The 19670-nt window shown below is 38.3% G+C and overlaps 1 protein-coding gene across 2 annotated transcripts in view; it reads left to right on the top strand.

Moving 5' to 3' along the window:
- Positions 1–833: 833 nt before the first annotated feature.
- Positions 834–19670, top strand: part of GABRG2 (gamma-aminobutyric acid type A receptor gamma2 subunit) — a 63088-nt gene continuing 44251 nt past the window's right edge. The window contains exon 1 of one of the 2 annotated variants that reach the window (XM_030957188.1): positions 834–1629. In XM_030957188.1, the coding sequence (XP_030813048.1) occupies positions 1523–1629 (107 nt within the window). In that variant the 5' untranslated portion in view covers positions 834–1522. The remainder of the gene's footprint in view (positions 1630–19670) is intronic. The other variant, XM_030957189.1, reaches the window with a different exon arrangement.

The following is a 19670-nucleotide window of genomic DNA, read 5'->3' as shown; positions in this document are numbered from 1 at the left end:
TGGATCTGTGTTTTTAGAGACTGAGAAAGCAACTACTGTATCTAATTCTGATGGATAAATTTCATTCTGCATTTGGACATTGGGAACTAACAGATTGTCCAGGGTATTAGAAGGTTTGAGCAGAATCTAAGTGTCAAATTTGGTTCAGACAAGACTAAATCCAGCAGGAAATTTTGACGCTTTTATTTTATTTGGAACATTTCACTTTCCCATCATTTAAGTTTTTTAGCATAATTTTTTATTTATTTCTCCCTGAAGTTTTAGAAAAGTGGGCTTGGGATGGAAAAAAAATGTTCCTGGTGATTAAGTTTGCCCAATCTCCCAGTTCATAAATGTCATTGGGTAGGCTTGTTATTGTCTATATTTACTTGGGTCTAGACAGAAAAAATAGGGGAGGAAAAAAATGCTATTGTAGATCGTAGTCCAAATACCCATTTTAGACTGAAGCACTCTTACTTTAGGAAATCATGAGATTCCCTAAATTATATACTCCACTGGTAGCTGCTAAATTGCATTTTTGGACAACGAAATTTGGGATTCTGGTTCCAAAATTTGGCAGCATTCATCTTCCATAGTCCTCTAGTGTTTCCCCTCTGGCCAGGAAGTGTTTCCTGTGTCTGTGTAGTCTCTTTTATTAGGGGAAGGGGAGATAAAATCCTTGCATATTCCCCCTGATCCTATCACACACTAAATCACCTCATTCATACTGACTCCACCAATGCTGCTTTCCCCATTTCCTGAGTTACTTAGCAACAACCATCCCTCCCTTTTCCACTCCCCCATCCAACCTTTCATTTTTTTCCCCCTTTGCAATCACGATTTCCACGCTGTTTAGAAAAATGAGGATGCTCAGCAGCATAGGGCAAGCTTTTCCTTCCAACCTTCTTTTTTATGCCTGCCAAATCCTTCTCAGCTCCAAAATAAAAATCCAGGCTGCCTGCATATGTGTAATCAAAGGTTAAAAAGCACCCTGGCTGACACCACGCATGTGTTAATCTGTGCTGCAGCAGAGTGCATCATTTCCACTTTGACCTCAGAGTTAATCTGCATTCAGGCAGAAGCTCCATTGCTTTATTCTTTTTTTTTCCCCTCTCATTTACTCTTTGTTGCTTTATTGGATTTTCCTGCATGTGTGTCAGCGGTTCCGTAAACGTGTATGTGATCCTTTCCCTTGATGTTTTTATTCTGCGAGTGTCTGTGATTTTCGCTTTTTGTTTGGGTTTCATTTTTTTTTCCTTTTCTCCCAATTATATTATTTCCCTAGATTTGGAAGCTGCTGCCTGCTGCCAGAGCTGACGTTTTCTGATTATATCTGCAAAGGGCTTGTGCAGATCTAATTTCTCTCCCCCTGCATATTAATTCCCGCAGCTGGGCGCAATGTCTCATCCCACTGACGGGACCTGGTAGGGAGGAGGGAGAACTACTACCAAAAAAAAAAAAAAAAATTAAAGAAGGGGACGGATCCATCTGCAACCAAGAGGAAAGGGGGAAAAAAGCTTGGGGGGGGGGGGCTGGAATAGAGATGATTCCTCCAAATCCAACAAGCCTGGGGAGCACTGCATTCTTGAATCCTGCATTTTCTCTCAAAATGATGGTGTGGGCACTTCTGTTCTTCTCTCTCATCCAGTGGTAAGATGTGCTTTCTGATTCTGTTTGGGAGGGTGGGGGGAGAGGGAGGGCTGGGGGGGCTGAAGAATCTGCGAATTTGCTGAGCTGTCGTGAGAATGCCAGAGGTTTGGATAGTGGCATTGCATTCATCCATCTCTAGCAGCTGAGATCTTAGAATGTTTTATTTCTCTTACAATTGTTGTCACTCTGACATGGACAGAGGGAGGGTGAGCGGCGGGTGTGTGCGATGGTGGTACATGCCGGGGTGTTCATAGAATTTGGTGCCATATTAATGAAGCCTTTTATCTCTGAATTAATCGCTTGCTCCGGTGCATGGAGCTGTGTTTTGCGGGCACAATGTCCGTGCATTCCTGCTTGTTTTCCCGGAGCGGGCAGCCCCATCATGGCTGTGCGGGGCTGCGCGGCGGGCGCGGGCAGGGCTGGCTACCAAGGACAGGGATGCGGGTCCCGCACGGCTCCGCACGGCTCCCCGGGCTCTCTCGCAGCTTCCCCGGCTCCGCACAGCTCCCCTGGGTCCCTCATAGCTCCCCCATGGTCCCTCAGAGCCCCCGGCCCCAGCATCCCCCCGGTGAGGGCGGCCGCGGCTCCCCAGGGGATGCGATAGTTTTGGGGTTGAATGTTTCCAGCTGAATGCTCCCAGCTCGTTCTGGGAACCCGGCTCGTTCTGCTGCATGTGTGTGCATCATGCATGGAAACGGAAAGGGGTGAAAATCCCACAGCACAGGAAGCAGGAGTTCATATGTGGATGAGCAGAAAGTGGAGGGCGGGAGAATTGCTGCAGTGCCAAGCTTTGCGCTGGAGCAGACATTCCTGCAAAAATGTGTGGACTGTGCATTTAACAGGTTAGATGAGGAAAAATCTCTGCACGGCAGTGTGTGGCCTTCCAAGAGGCAACAGACCCCTCCCCACAGCTGCACAAGCCATGTTGTCACTGATACCTTCGAGAAGTTAGTGCCACTCTGCTACTACTAATGCTAGATTAACGTAGGCTCCTCAAATTTATCTTTCCCCTTCCTTCCTTCTACATGGACGCTACTGTACCAAAAAGTGGGTTCGTTCTCTTTATTTTTCTCTATTGTTTGGTTTATTTTTCTTTTTCTTTTCTTTTTTTTAAATTTTTTAAAATTTAAATAAAAATCAGACTTCATACCTGCAATGGCAGGATCTTAGTTCTAAGCCAAATAAAAGGCCGGAATGATCGGCCAGGGAAATGAAAAGTTGCTAGGTTTTCAAGTAACTTTTTTCCACATAAAAAGAACTTTGTAAAGAATTCCTGTGAGAAGAAATTAAAAGTGGCTAAAAATTGAGTAGAACATGAGGTAAAACTTGATGAGCCTGTCATGAGGGTACTTTGGTGTTGGGAGTAAGACAGGTGTGAGATATTTTTGGCCCTTATGGAACCAGTTATGGTTACTACCCGAATACAGAAATGGAAAAGTCATTTTTTACACCATTTTATGATGGGCTTTCATATTATTTTGACATAAAACTTCCACTAAAATAATCCCAGATACTTATTTTAGCACACTTCCTTCTTTTCACTCATCTTTCAGAAAAGCATCGCCTGCGAGGAATTTTGCCAAAATTATTTCATAAGCTTTAAAAGAAACCCTTCATAATGCAATTTATAGTTTTATCTCAACAAAAAGTTCTGTATTTGGTTCACAGCTATCTTATAGCCAAGATGTTTTCTTTTGACAGCCTCCTGACCTCATCATTTTGAAGAATAAATCATAGACTGAGAAATAATAGCTACAAGTAAAGGGAAAATTATTCTCAGGGCTTCACAGAAACACTTTAAATGAGTCAATATGCATATATGATTTTAATTCATAGTGGAAGAAGCCTTGCTATTAGTTTTGGAAACTCAAGGACCAAGATAGAGTTATAAAAGTTGAACTTAGATACCATTTATTTATAGCCAAGATTAAAGGTTTTCTTTGTTAAGAAGTCATGAAACACTTCAGAAAGAGGAGATTATTACTGTATTGTGTGTCACTTGGGCACTGAAATTTAGAAAGGCCAATTGGACACTAACAAAGATGCTCCACATTAAACATTTGAATAAATGTGTTGACATAAATCAGAATACAAGCAGAAGTTTAAGTATTTGCAGAATTTGATCAAAGTAAAGATTACCATTACTGTGCAGAAATTTGAACCCTGTTAATACAAAAAATTACTATATAGGGAAATTTATTGTTGCAAAATCATTAATATTTAGAAGATTGAAGAAAGAAGAGGAAAGTTAAGACACCACTCAGGCATTAATGCAAGTAGCTAAAATTCTAGCATTAGCTCCAGTAAATCATGAATGAACTCAGAAAAAATATCATTTTACAACACTATGGTATTTTATCTTTAGAGAATTTGTATCAGTTTTATGAAGTGCACAAAGTACATCCTTACAGCTGGGCACACTAAAGTTTTAGGTAGTGCTTTTTTCCAGTTGGTTTCTCAACATTTCTAAACTAGACTGCAAACTTGCAGAAAGTTCCCTCCTCCTCTTACCCCTCAGATCAGTGTCACAGCAGTGTGCAGTCCATCACATGGGCTTGGAGCTTCGTTCAGTGAATATTGGTCAGATCAAGCTCCCCATTTCTGAAAACTGTACATAAAAAATCCTCGGGTCGAGAGAATTTAAAATTATTTAAGAAAATATATTTGTACACCTGATGGGGTTTAATCAGAACTAATTATTTGATGGTCCTTATTGAACATACAACATGTGTTTAAAACATTACATGTAATAGAAATCACCAGAAAAGTTTCAAAATTATTTAAAGCCGTACTCTGCACATCACTTATATATGGGGTTTATCAGTTATTTTTGCAGAGCTTTAACAAACTGCCACCAAAAGCGACATAATACAGTGGAAAATAATGTTCAGATGGGGAATTTTTTTTTCACTTGTTTGTGCCCAAGTAGTTTCATGGCAACATTTTTATGCTGCAACTACATGTCTAAAATTGAAGACTGTCAAGACTGATCAAAAAAACCCCATAAACAAAGCAATCATTTTAGCATCAAAATAGTCTGGTGCCTAAGTGAATACATGTATTTTTATTAGTAAATTAATGAACATGGGCGTAAATAAAATTCTTTTGCTCTTGTAAAGTGATGTGATATAATAACAAGAATATCCTTCATATGGACAGTCACTTCAAATTACTGTAAAACTTGCCAATATCAGTTTGATGTTAATCCTGCAGCTACAGTAAATCATACGCTTTCAGTACTTTCTCACAGTGTGTAACACTGACGCTAAGCCAGAGGTCCCATTACTGCAATAAGGAGCTGCTCAGAAAGAGACAATTTTTGACCTCACAAGGATTGGTCCCCTTTGAAGAAGTGTCATGATAGAAGATGTGGATCTAAGTTCTATTAAAATATGACTTATCCTTATCTATGATACTATGAAACTGAATATTTCACACACTCCAGTGTTAGTATCAGCAGAGCTAAAGCTGTGTGGACACAGGTCCTGCACTACTTGAGCATTTCAGGGGGAGCAAGGCCTGCCTGTGAGTTTTTCAGGGCCATGCTGCATTCCTGACTGCTGGCAGCTGCAATGCTGGGACACAAACTTAGAACAGCTATTATTGTCATAAAAACAGTACCAAAACTACTGACCTAAAGTAGGTTTGAAAATTAGGTTTAATTCTATTGTTAATAACTTGATGGGGCAAAAAAACCCCCTACAGACATTGTTTCTCTACTTGAAAATATATGATTCGGAAATATGGATGAAACCCTTTGACTAACTTCTGCTCTAGTGACTAAACCACCTAAACATAACTTGCATGCCAAAACTCATGTATTCCAAAATACTCCAGTGAGTGTGGAAAACAATGTTAGATTCCTTTCAGAAAGTTTGAATCTTTGAAAATCTAAAAAGTGAAAGCTGCTAATAAAAAACTATAGAAACGAACTACAGTAAAAATATCTTAGAAAATTAATCTGCTCTTTTAATATAATATTTCCCATATTTTTCATATTATATGTCTTCTTCATGGCCATGCTTTAGGGTCTTTAGGGTTTAAAATATTCATGATGAATGGTAATCTGGAAAAAGTATCTTGTTGATTTGGATTGTGTTTGCATTGTTTTCATTTATGATACATTTGCTCTATTGACCTATGCCACTAAACTCTGTAACAGTTGCACAAAAAATTAAAAGGCAAGAAGAGGAGTGAATGGATGAAAGGGAAAGAAGCAAATGTCTGGTCAAAGGGAACTCTTTCCAAGTCTCAGTCCCAGTACAATTAAACTCCTATATGCTTAAGTAATGACCACCTCTTTCTCCAATGGAGAATTGAATTGTCAATTGAATAATGAATTATTAAATTATTAGATAAAGCAATAGGCACAAGTGACCAGTAACAGATGCACAGACTTATAGGATGGTTGATTTTTTTACAGTACCTTGCAGACATACATTCCAGTAAGCTCCAAAGCAGAGGCAGTTTTAAGGTCGCTAGCTGTGCCTGGCACTGTCCTGCCGAGAGAGATGCACTGGCTCATTTGGAGCTGGCTCAGCCCCTTCAGCCTTCCCTTGTCACAGGGAGTGTCAGCTGTAAAATATATATAATTATTATTATATATATTCCTACATATATAGTGTTACATTCTATTAGGGTGATCATTTGATTACTTATTTTTTAGCATTCATGGGGATAACTGGAGTGTTCTGGGCTCTCTCTTGGTGCAGTCTGAACTGCAGCTTTGCAAATCATGGCACCTGCAGCCCCACACAGAGAAACCTTTAAAGTAGAGGTAGAGGTGGCTTGTGTGAGACTGGCAGTGAGTTGTGTAAGACTGCAAGTGAAGAACAAAGTGGAGCTGGAGGGTGGATAAATGTGAATTCAAGCTCAGAAAATCACAGAGTCACTGAATCATTACGGTTGGAAAGGATCTCTGGAGATCATCCAGTCCAACCCCCCTGCCAAGGCAGGGTCACCTGGAGCAGGAGACACAGGAAGGTGTCCAGGTGGGTTTGGGATGTCTCCAGAGAGGGAAACTCCAGGAACCTCCCTGGGCAGCTGTTCCAGGGCTCTGCCACCCTTAACATAAAGAAGTTCTTCCTCATGTTGATGTGGAATTTCTTGTGTTTCTGTTTATGGCAATAACTTCTTGTCCTATTGCTAGGCACCACTGAAAAGAGTTTGGACACATACATATAAACACAGAGAAAAATACCCCCAAAAGCTGATACAGGATGTCATGGTTTGTTTTTTGTTTTTTTTTTTTTTCATTGTTATGCTCCATAGCCTATTTAGGGTTGTGCTTTTTAAAACAGATTTCTATTGCAATGCAAATTTCTTTTAACATGAATGATAAGATAGAATTGTCCATTTTCCTAGTTTTGCCTACTGAGAAACCAACATCATATCCAACACCTAATGCTGAAAATCTCAGCAGTTCTTGGAATCTTCTCACATGACAGGCCTCATTTTATCCTCTCAGTAATCCCTGTCCCACTGAAGTCAGTCTGTTGCTGAGAAAAGCCAGGGCATGTCCAGTATAGATTCATACAGGTAGTTTTGTGGTATCTAAGAACTGGGAAATCACCCAAAGTTAAATTATAACTCAGTAAGGATCTTCAAAAAGAGTTTTTTACACTGCATAATGCTTTTGCAGAAAGCTTTCAACCTACATTCCAGCTGATTTACAATACCTCTAAATATTTTTTCCTTCATTTCTTCTTTTTTATTCTATACAGATGATTAGCTAAAACTTCACACTCCACTTCAGACCACAGACTGTAATGTAAATTGATCTTAAATGGCTCATAAGTCTTTCCCTGGCCTTCTGGACAAAAAGGCATTTCTCCCTTCTAGAAAATGAGCTGTTTTCTCTGAATGGAACTCCTGAACAAGCACCAGGGAGGCTTTCTGCGAATATAGGAGAAAGAGATGTATTCATTTACTTTTTAGAAAAGATATGACAGCTGATGATAGCAATGGACATCCAGACAACTTCACTGGAAGTAGCTGTAACTTTCTGGGCTCAAAGCAGGAAGCTATTTACTTAGAACAAGACATGTTTCTTATACAGTGAATAAAAAGACCTTGGAAAGTACCAGGAAAGAACCAAAAATTCCAGAAAGAAAGAGCCCACCACCATAGTCAGGTATCTACACTTATAATTAGGTAAGGAAGATCCTTTCTCATGGAATGAGACTAAACACACTGAGCACCAATGAAAAAAGGGACTACAACTGCCCCTAGAGAAAACATCCAACACAAAAAAACCAGGCTGAAGAGATATTTTGGGAGATGGAGAGATGAGAAAGGAACAGTATAAAGTGCCCATTCTAGATGTACTGATCTTTTTAGAATCAATTTGGTGAGTGACTTTTGATGACTTTAAACTTAGCATTCACTGCATGTTTCCTTGTGATAATGGATTATGGCCTAAATTGTCATGGTGCTGTAAGGAGCAGAGTGTGAGTCTGAATTCACTTAGAGTGTATTCTTGTGGAGGTGTAATGTGTTTAAGGGCATTTTATTTAGGTGAGCATCTACCTCAGAAGAGCTCTGGTGCAGTAAGTAGGAGCTTTGCTGTTTGAATTGGGTCAGGTTTCCTACTTTAATGTTCAGAAGTAATCTGCTTATTTGATTCTTCTGATGAAGAAGAAATTTACCTTTGCATTAAGCCAAGAACTGAAAAAAACAGAAAATAACATTAATTGATTTTAAATTTTTCATATGAAGTGGTTAGAGCATAATTTATATCAGAATGTGTAACCATCTCCTTCAATGTGAGAAATTTACAAAAGGACTATATGTTTTTTTTCATCCATATGAAAAAAGAGTGGGTGAAGGGTGATACATATTTTCACAAGTTCCAACACCTGCCAACTGGCTCAGACAAACTGAGGTAAAAGAGGGATGATGGTGGTAGGTTGAAGAAAACTCTTGAGAGAATAGTGAGGATTATATCCAGTGTGATTCTGGGGTATTTGTATAGTTGCAACAAAAAAATTAATATGCGAGTCTTGTCAGACTGAATATTGGGTATTCAGTCTGACACGCGGTGATATCCTCTTATTTATATAACAGTAATATTTTTAACACAACTGCTGTCAAAAAAGGAGGCTTTAATGCTGATGAAAACCACCAGTGACTGCACAAGCAGAAGAGAAATGTAACAAATACCTTCCCATGTAAATGAGTACCTCAGCTGCATAATGTTTTTTCATGTGATGTCCTAAGCAACACAGAAAAAGTTGACTACAGCAGCTTTACTTGTTCTCTCTTACATAAAGGACATAGAGCATGCAATGATATTATCCCTGGCTGAAAACGTACAAAAATGTTTTTCTTCTTAATAAGTGGGGTGATGCAGAGCCCAAATATTTATATAGATTCAAACAGAAGAAAAATATTTAAAATCCATTAAACTCAGTGATAGCACTCCATTATAGGAAATCTCTAGCTGCAGGTTTCTGAAAGAGGAGAGATTTCACAGGGATAGTTCTGCCCTTATCTTTTGCTCTTATCCTCTGCTATTGGCAGCTGCCAGCTGCAAAATACATGGCACAAAACACCACTGATTTGACCCAGAGTAATGACTGCATTATGGTTACAGCAAAGTGATAGCAGGCAAGAGAAAGTCAGTAAATCACAGTAAATCATACAAGAATCTTAGTGCAACAGTTGATCACCTCTAAAAAAGAAAATCACTATTGTTTAAAACATTTTCATATCTTGAGGATCAGTTCTATTTTTTCAGATCTAGTGGAAGGACATTTTCACACCTATTGAGTAAAGAACAACACAATGTGTAGGCCTAGCTGTGAAATCTGGCCATTGTGTATGAAACTAAATATTAGTCTTACAAGCTAGAACTTTCATCTGTTTGCAGACAGCCAGTAAAACATTAAAGAAACATCATTTCTACCATACCTAAACCAGCATACACAGATTATTACCAGAAATAAAAGATCAATATATGTAAAAAAGCTATTTAAATTAAATGAAGGATAATAATGATCCTTTGGAAGGAATGGAATAAGAAGTTATTTATTTTTTATGCTTGCATAAGCTCTTTCTAGATGATGCAGGTAGTCATGTATGAAATTGTATTTTTTATTGAACATCATCTTGGACTTTGATGTGAACCCTTGAGATAAAAGGCCACCTTTCTTTCTGAGCTATTTGTCTTCAACTTTTTGAATGCCCATGTTCTGCTGAAAAATACTTCTGGTTCTGTACATTGATGAGAAATGCACCTTAAGGGGATCTCATCCATACCTCTAATAACCTTCTTCCAGAATTCCTGCCCCCCCAAAAAGTGGATGATATGAGAAAATGAATGTTTTCCTTCACTAGTGGCTCAATGTTATATTGTGTAACACAAATCGCATGTTCTGGTCATATGAAGCTTTTGTTAATCCACAGCAAGATATCTTCAGATCCAAACAGAACTCTGCCTGCTGCAACAGATTGAGGATTATCCACTAAATTCCACTTTAATTTAATTCCCTTAGATTATTTTCCAAGAGAGAGAAAAAGAGATTGCAGGAGGAAGATTGAGAAAAAAAAAACATTAAGAGAAATTAATCAGATAATGCTAGAAAGCCTTCCAAACTAATCAATGTATTAGTTATTAAGTGACGCACTTCTGGGACCTACTGAATCACACATACGTTTGCCAGAGGTGAAGAAGAGTGTCACCAAACAGAATGAGATGTGCCCATGATAACCAGGCACCAAGATCAGTTCTCTCTTGGACATTTTGTGTACATCCCACTGAAGGGTGGCAGAGTTTGTACTCTGCTTTTCCTCTCCAAAAACTGGTGAAGACACAAGAGATTTCACACTACAAATTAACACTAAAAGGCCTTCAATCAGGTAGACAGTAGATACTGAAGGAGGCAAGGGAAAACAGTTTATCAAGAAGTCTGCAATGACTTTTTCCGTCCGCTACCCTGATCAATGCCAAATGTTTCTATTTTTATAGCCCTAAGACTCATTCTTCCAAAATTTAAACTTTTGAACTGACTGTCTGTGCAGAAAAATAATCACCTGATCCCCCCAAAATCAACAACATAATTCTATATGTAAATCATCTGCTCATTTTTGTGAATGGACAGTATTTTCAAGGCAAGTGTGGTAGCATGGCCCACACAGATAAAACAGGAAAGGCAAACAGGCCCACAAATTTCAGTGAATGACAAATGCCAACAAATAATTGATATATAATTAAAATTACAGTCAGCTTGACCTTCTTAGATGAATTACTGATAGCCATTAGAGTTACTTAATTCAAGGAGTAAGGACTTCAGCTATGAGTCCAGGAAGGTTGTACACTTGCTGTGTATGAGTAAGAGCCAGAACTGAACCTGGTCTGGAAGTGAATTATGAAGACCAGAATTATACAACACTTATAATATAGTGACAAGAAGCCTGCTATGCTTCAAACAGAAAACAAATGCAGGGATTGGGAAGATGAGTTATTATATTCAAATTAACAAAGATGAGAAATGCAGAGCAACCATTTGCATGAAGTGAAGACAGCCTGGGTATAGGTTTTGGGAGTCAGAGAGCAGAGCCATTCCACACTTGAAGAAGAACACAAGGGAGAAAGCTGGTGGTGGTTTCAGAAAGAAGATGGGGTGTGTGACCCATGTAATAATACTTACACTGTCAAGAACTGTCTTAGTAGCTGAACTTGAGAACTGAAAAGACACCTTTTGGCTTCTCTATATGGAACTTAAATGATGTATTCTGCTCCTTGAGCCTGTGAGGGATCAAACATGTGTGAGTATTAAAATTTTGTTTTGTAATGGAGTAAAGAAGTCACTATTTTCTGGCAAGGTGAGGATTTGGAAGAGGGAAATGTTACCAGCAGTAAAATCCTTGGAGGTCCTTAGAATACAATTACAAATATTACTACTCTTTTAATGAAGCCAAATAACTAGCCACTATCACAGACCATGTTGTATTGAATAAACATGTTGGATATTTGTAAGTTCTTTGGGGCAAGAACAATCGACAATACATTAATAATGTCTTTTCTCATTTTATTTCCTGGTTTCTAAAGGAAATGCTAAAAAACCTCACTAAGCTGCTTTAAAGACTTATAGCATGCACTTAAAATTACTTAAAACCTTAATAAGGCTCTAATGTAGCACATGAGATTAAAGTACTGACAAATCTTTTGGGCCAAATTCCTAAATTCCATGTCCAGCACAGCTAACAAGGCTCTGAAAGCCATATTTAAATGGTGAACAGCATGAAAATATTCTTCTCTGCACTGGTTATTGTGATCCAGAGCCACAGCTCTGCCTCCTTTATGTCAAAAGGTTGTAAATTTAAGGTACTGCTCTTTTGTCCGGGTGAGGACAGTTATCTTTCCTCTCACCACATGCCAACAGCACCTCCAGGGACAGTTCATTGCTCTGAAATTAAATTAACCAATTCCAAATCACCTGCTATTAATATCCAACCACTTTCAACCACTGTTTTAGCCATTTAATGCATTTTAACCACTTAATAGCCAAGCACTTTTACTCTGGTATACCTCTTAATAAGGATTATTTCTATAATGAGTTCCAAAATTTACTATTCTGTCATCTAGGGATTATATGTGCAAAAACAACCCATATATAGATTTGATATTAAAAGGGAATATGAATAATTTTAGCCTTACTGATTTCAAAAAGTGGATTTTATTTTAGGCTTTGAAATAAAATTAATCTTTGGCCAGAAACCAAGAAATTCAGCTCTTACGGTAACTTTGAAAAAGTTCTGAGTATGTGAAGGCTTATGGTGAATACTAGAAGGGAAAATTGTGAGCAGCTTTAATTATACAATTTATTAAGGAAGCAAAAAAAAGAAAAGAAAGAGGAAAGGTACTATATCTGTAAAATAAATTCTTTTGTTACCATCCTCAAGGCTCTATCTCTCTATAGTAGATAAGCACAGACATGATTAAATTCAATGCAACATATATTCAGACTAAATAATGAGAAACATTTGTTATCTGCAATCATTACGTGCATATGCAGTGTTCTGAGCTCCTCAATAAAATAGTAATGAAAGGATTTAATGAAAAGCCCAGAAGTTTAATAGTCAAATTACCTCCAATCATAAATAGTGCCTATTTTAAATAGGACCTCTCATTTTAGTTAACGAGCAGCAATTCCAAGTGGTAGGTAAACAATGTATTTCTTTAACAAAGATGTCATGTCTGCAATGACACCTTGGAAAACAGGCTGAGGCAGCTAAGCTGGGCTTCACTTTTGCAAGGTTTTAAGCATTCAAGCCTTTATCCAGGAAAACACTTTCATTTGTGTTTAAATGTTTACCAACATGGTTTTTGCACAAGGATTGGAATACTGAGCAGCTGGCAGTATGGAAAGCATAATCCTGGAAAATCTGACAGATATAAGCTAAAAATGCAGCATTTGCCGGCACATGTATTCCATTTATGTCCTCTCTTCTAAATTATTTCTTTCGTAATCTGTCCTGGAAAACTGTAGAGCTTAGAATAGCACCTGTTTTTTATTAAACAAATTATCCTGAGGTGTGTTTGCCAAATTCCCCAGGATCTCAGGAGGATAAATTGCATGCAGAGTTTTACTTCAGTGGTTTCCAATGGAAGTTCTTTTTATCAATACTCTGTCAGCTATTCTGCTTAAGTCTGTAGCTCATAAAAAGCTGCTGGATCTGTAGCAAGGGAAAACTGAAGATGGATTTATCCATGTGCTACGATTAGTAAAACATCTTCATCCTTATTCTGCTCATCTCCCATTAATTTTAGGGGCTTGCAGGTGTCCATCCTCACCTGATGGTCCCATCAGCATCTGCTCAAGTCATGGAAAGACTCTTGTTTTTAAAGAGTTCCTGATTATGCAGTTTGGGTAGGATCCACAAACGACCAACAAAATCTCTGAAGCCTCATGGTGCCTCCTCTGTATCATAGAAAATGGGGTCTGCAAACCCCCTTTTGCATAAAAGGCTAATGAGTCTTTTCTGAGCTGCCATGATGCTTTGTGCAGCTACCATAAATTCCTTTGTGGACCTTGCTTCAATGCTCACATCAAGTACAATCTCCATAAATGACCCCACATCTAGCTGGTGCTTACGTGTCTTCTGAGGAGACCCCACAGCTGGCCATGGACTAATCCAAGATGACCTGGTAATGCCTCATGGTAGCATCTGTCTATCCCTGCTTGGTCTTTAAAGCTTCTTGCTGTTGTGCCACAGTGGCTGCTCTACAGAGCTCTGATGGAGACAAGGAAGCCTGATGAGGAACTGCACAATGTGGCCTGAATACGGGGACACTTAGGTCTTCAATTGAAAGTCTTGCAGCACATTTAGTGGATCCTTCGACTTAGACACAGTACAGAGCTGCAGGAGATGAGGAGACAAGGAGAAAAGAAAATCCTCTTATATAATCTCTCAAACTGAAGGAAATATTTTCATCACTGTATGTCTTTCTGGACTTTGTACATTCTCTGTAGCATCTTCAGCACCCTGTATTATTCCATTGCTAAACCCATTTTGAAACTCTAGCTACATGAGTCTGCATCTCTTAGACCTTAGCATGGTTTCTTCTCTCCAGAAATTTCAGAAATAAATTGGTAATAGTGCTGGATAAACTTGGCTCCCAAAGCAGTGTTTCAAAAGAATGCTTTTGGAATATGTCTATGGTTACATCCATGTCTATGCTACTGACCCTTCTAGCCAGTTATACACATTAATCAAACTCACTCATAGCTTCTACTTGGTTATGGTTCTTATTCCTGCTCTCTTTTCCAGTTATGAGGCATCCATCTTTCTCTAGCCATGAATAACATTACTTACAAAGGAAATTTCTAGTATCTTTCTCTGTAAAATTTTCATTCCTTTTTACAAGGAAAAACTTCTCCGACCCTAATCAGAGCAATGACAATTTATAAAGTAAAATTCTATAACGCTAACAAGATTAAAAATGGTATGCCAAAATATTTGTGGAAGAAAAAAGAATTCTGGGAGATACATGTTTGTATGTGTATGGAATAGAAATTGCTCCTACTTTCCTGGTGTTTTGACGAGCCTTAATAGTCACATTCAAATGCAAGGGATGGGAAGATTGGCTTTGCAGTGATCATTATGCCTAGCCCACTCAAACGTCAAAAACTTCAGAGCTAGGTAGAATTTGCATGTTATGTGTCTTACATTTTACTTACTGGAGATTGATAAAAAAAGATAAAAAGATAAGACACTAAGTGAACCCATACACAGTTTCTTCTGACTAAAATAAAATTACAGATTCACCATTATATTTATTACTTTGGACTTTTAAAACAATTCAAAATTTTTTCAGAGAAAAGGTTCTGAAATTCTTCCATAAAAAGCTGAATATAGTGAGTTAGCTGAATATAGTTGAATAGTGAGATTGTTGTTCCAAGGACTACATATCCAAACTAAGCTTTTCAAAAAAATTTCAGGACCCCAGCATCTCTTTTTGAAATTGTCTCTGGAAAAGTGGGGCATAAATAGGCAAGTAAGATGTAGTAGCTTTGCATCACAATTGATGTGATGATTTTTGGAAGCACCATGTGTGAACTGCAGCTGCAGCCCAGCAGCACACCACAGGCATTGCTTTGCCCTGAGCCTGCACGGCCTCAGGACAGAGGTTTGTCAGGGTCTGAACTCCTCCTGACCTGCCCACAGCTCTGTTTTACTTGGTTTAGCTGCCACAGCCATTTATCTAATTGACCAGGCATCTATGGCTAATTTATTTGACTTTCTGTATGGTACAACCAGAGTTTTATTTAGACAATAATAACAAGCCACGACTCCATGGGGAATGAGTTACTGACATCACTGCGCAGTGCAGAGAAATACATAGAATACTACAACAGCAGAGGCATTGAGAGGTGGACTTGGGATGCAGCATGGCAGGGTAAAGTCACAGGATCATGGGATCATTAAGGCTGGAAAAGGCTTCTAAAATCATTGAGTCCTGTCATTAACCCCACACTGGCATGTTCACCACTAAAGTATGTCCCCAGGCATCACATCCATGTGGCTTGAATATTTCTGGGCTGGTGACTCCAGCACTTCCCTGCAGTCTGTTCCAATGCTTGGCAACCCTTCCAGTGAAGAAATTTTTCCTAACATCCAACTTAAACCTCCCCTGCTGCAACCTGAGGCTGTTCCCTCTTGTGCTGTCCCTTGTTATCTAGCGCAGGAGACTGACCCCCAGCTGGCTACAACCTCCTGTCAGGGAGATGTAGGGAGGGATAAGGTTCCCCCTAAGCTCCTTTTCTCCAGGGTAAAAAGGCATGGGGTGAGTTGGGAAACCCTGCTTGGGTGCATTTTAGAGCACAGGTGCTGACAGTCCTTACCCAGAAGCTGGCATGCTTATATGTCCCACAGGATTAAGGAGACTGACAAGAAGCCATCCTGATAGTACCAACCACCAAAGAAAGTCCATCAGAACAAATGAATTCCATAGGGGAATTGCAGAACACTTGTTGACGATTTTCCGACTCAGCTGACATAGAGACATTAGTTTGCCACTTACATTCTTAATGTATCACACATCTACCCTGTTATCAGAACTAAATTCCACATCCACCTCTGCACAATCTGTTTTATGAGCATGAGTGCAAACAGCGTCTTGCATGATATAAGTTGGTTTATGTGGGAACACATAGGTTACTATTGGTTACCATGCATTAAAAATGAAGTTAAATCAGAAGCATTGTTTAAAAAAGAAACAACAGCAACCAGATTAATTTCCACCATTTGCTTACTCTTATTTTGTGAATGAGTTAGCTACATCATGATGTAATTACAGACATGTGTATTGAGCAGCTATTTTCTGTTCATTCAGCTCTTTGTTCAGATGCATTTCTGTCTAAAAACATTCCAGTAGTAATACTTTCATGATCTGAGAGAAGTAAGAATTATTAATACACTCAGAATAAGCCTATACTAGTTTCACATTTTTTTGACTGGCTCCCTGAATATTGAGGACTTATCTGACCCACTTGCTTTAACAACAATAAGGGCTTTAATGTTGCTGGTAAGAACAATGCAAAGTCGTTCCCTAAGGAATGTTTCCTCCTCTATTGTGAGATGGTTCAGCATTATACCCAGTCTCCATCAAACACAAATAATAAGGGACATTTATGTGCTTATTAAATTTGTAAAAATGGTTTACACTCACATGCAGAGAAGAGATCACTTGGCTTGGCACAGCAAGTAGGACACTAGTCCTTTAGCTGGGGTAAGCATTCCATGTTCCTGGCTCCCAGCCCAACACCAGGAACACTTCATTATAGAGCTCTTCTGTGTGCTGAGAAGGAGAAGATGAGAATGAAAACATTCCCTGATAGATTTAATTCTAGTAAGGATTTGTATTCAACTTAACATGAATTTATGTTCAGCCTAACTTGAATTTATAGCTCATGCTAGTAGACCAATAAAAAAAAAAAGTATTTTAAATTTGAAAAAATGCTCAGGATTGCTACTCAATAAGCAAAACTGCTGACATTTCTAGCACCTCACATGTTTGTTTTTAAACACTGACAGATAGTGATGAGAAGATGACTACATCATGAGTGATTCCAGAAGTGACTTCCTTCTGGGTGAAATTACCATGCAAACAAAATACAGAAAAAAATTGTAGAAGAATTTTGAAAAAACACAAATATGAGTTCCTTGTAGGGTACTACAGAACAAGAACCTATTTTTTCATTTCTCAAGTCTAACTGAGCAATAGTATTGCTATTTTGAGTTAATGTTTTTTAAATAGATGGCTGGAGGGCATCTATGTTTTCCTAATCTTACTCACTGAGAAGAGAATTGAGCTTTTTAATTTAAAGTGAGATTCTAGAGCAATCATTTATAAAAGCAATGTACATCATTGGGGAAGAGATATCACATGCAATACTAACAGATGACAATTACATACAATAAAACACAGCCAGAAAAAATGAAGTGAGCTCAAGCTAAAACCAACCTAGTCAAATCACATTTCAGTAATGCTTATTTACTCCTTCTCTTGAGATTTGCTAGCTATAGCGGCTATCTACAGGAGCTGAGTAATAACAACAGGCAAAAATCCTGCTCCAAATGCCTTAGATTTCACATTCAGAGATGTGTAGAATGGTTAAAAAAAATTGAAAAAGGAGAGAAGGGGATGGGATGGGACAGGAGTGGCAAAAAATGAAAGTAAAACAAAAAAAAACCTTCTGAGGTTCACATAATTCCAAGATTAAACCCTTTACAGTTAGATACAGCTAGATACTTTCAGATGAAGCAGATCAACTCAAGCTAACCCTACAATTGATGCAGAAGAATAGCTGTAGCTATTTCTCCCTTTTCTGTTTGTTTCTTATGCTTTTGCTCACTGCTAACACGAATATCCATAACTACAGTGAAAACAGATACAGAAGTAGATTATATAACCTCCAGTAAATAAAATATAGAGAAACATAGTCATACAAAATTCTAGCTCAAAAAAAAAAAAAAAAAAAAGGAAATTTGAAATAATCATCTTAAGTTATGGAGGCTTATCTGAATCATCTGATCACATCTGAGACTCCTCCAGAGCTCTAGTAACTATAAATGCTGCACTTCAAGCTCAGGCTGTTCAAAATGAATGATGTATGCTTGTTTCTATAATTATCTTTCTATTCCTTACTGGCCTAAAGTTTCCTTCATCTCTTTACACTTTGCTATCCTCCCTTGGGGTACAATACAATTCCTCTCCTTACCCACGAGTTTTATATTGTGGTGTAATTCAGCTTTGGTTAATAACACCAATCTGTTCATACAGACCTGGAGATGTACATCCATTATCAGTTTATTTAACAATATACCTCAGTGGTCTGCTGGAGAAACAGATTCCAGGCTGGGTGCTACATTTCAGCTTTTGGTTCTTTGCCAGAGCTGCTGACACTGCTCTCTGTTTCTGGTAATTTTTGTGACAACTGGCTGTGAGCCCATATTGTTGCAACTAGAAATATTTTAAAAGGGACAATAACCCTCATGGTCACTCACGACTTGAATCCAATCAGTTGTGCAATGCAAGAATTGCGCTACAATTTTTCAGCACAGTGAACTAGAAAACACTGTAAATACTGCAAAGCAGAAGGTTTATTGTTAGCACTCTCAATAAATGCAGTCTAAAGGGCTTTTTTAAAAAGTGTTTTCATGAACTGACAGGAATGAAACAAAACATAAACTAAGTTAAATTTTTCATTTTAAACCTTTCCACATGAACACTTGCTGTAGTCAAATTCAGCTGAATCTGAAAATGTGGAAAATAGATGCTTTAACAATAGTTACAAATAGTTAAAACTCATTACATCTTAAGTGCAGTAGTTAATGTGAGTGTGTGTCTTGGGCAAGAGATGAAAGGACTGGAAGCTAAACCAGTCTGCTATGATTGACAGTTTTATAGACACTGATACAAAACCACCACTGCCTTGAATTACTTTAGAAATCTGTGAAGAGCTTTCAGAACTGGGCTGTTTTACTCAAAATGGCTGAGAAGCACCAGTGAGGCTGCTGGGAGTACAGCAAAGCTTGTGAAATCCACAGCATGATCCATAGGTGCTGTGCTGCCAGGTATCATCTCTTCAGGGGAGCAGAGTGTAAATGCTCACAGGAATCCAGACAGCCTTTACATCTCAGGGCAGGCACAGTTTACAGAGATGACTGATTGCTGGCAGTTTGGGGCCTTCATGTTCAGTAAAGACGACTGAGAAGTCATTGCTGGGAGCATTCGTTTGTGCTCATCTAGTAATTCCTGGCTCTTAAAAAAAAAATTAAGACTTGTGTGCTCAGTCCCATAATCTAAGTGTTTCAGCTGTACATATTTCTTTATGAGACCTGTAATATTATTTTAATAATTATTTTCATATGTGCTTCAGTCCCTCTATGATTTAGGGGCGACAGAAAAAATTAGCTTTGCTTTGTTTTAAATAATCATTTCATGCCAAGATTTTAACTATGTTACACAATCTGAGTAGTACATGGGATGATAGAAATAAACTATCTTCTACAGGTGACCTACCTAAAACCCA

This window comes from Camarhynchus parvulus, chromosome 13, assembly GCF_901933205.1.
Source record: "Camarhynchus parvulus chromosome 13, STF_HiC, whole genome shotgun sequence".
NCBI lineage: Eukaryota > Metazoa > Chordata > Aves > Passeriformes > Thraupidae > Camarhynchus > Camarhynchus parvulus.
The sequence above is the reverse complement of the archived record's forward strand: the minus strand, read 5'-3'. Positions and strand labels throughout refer to the sequence as shown.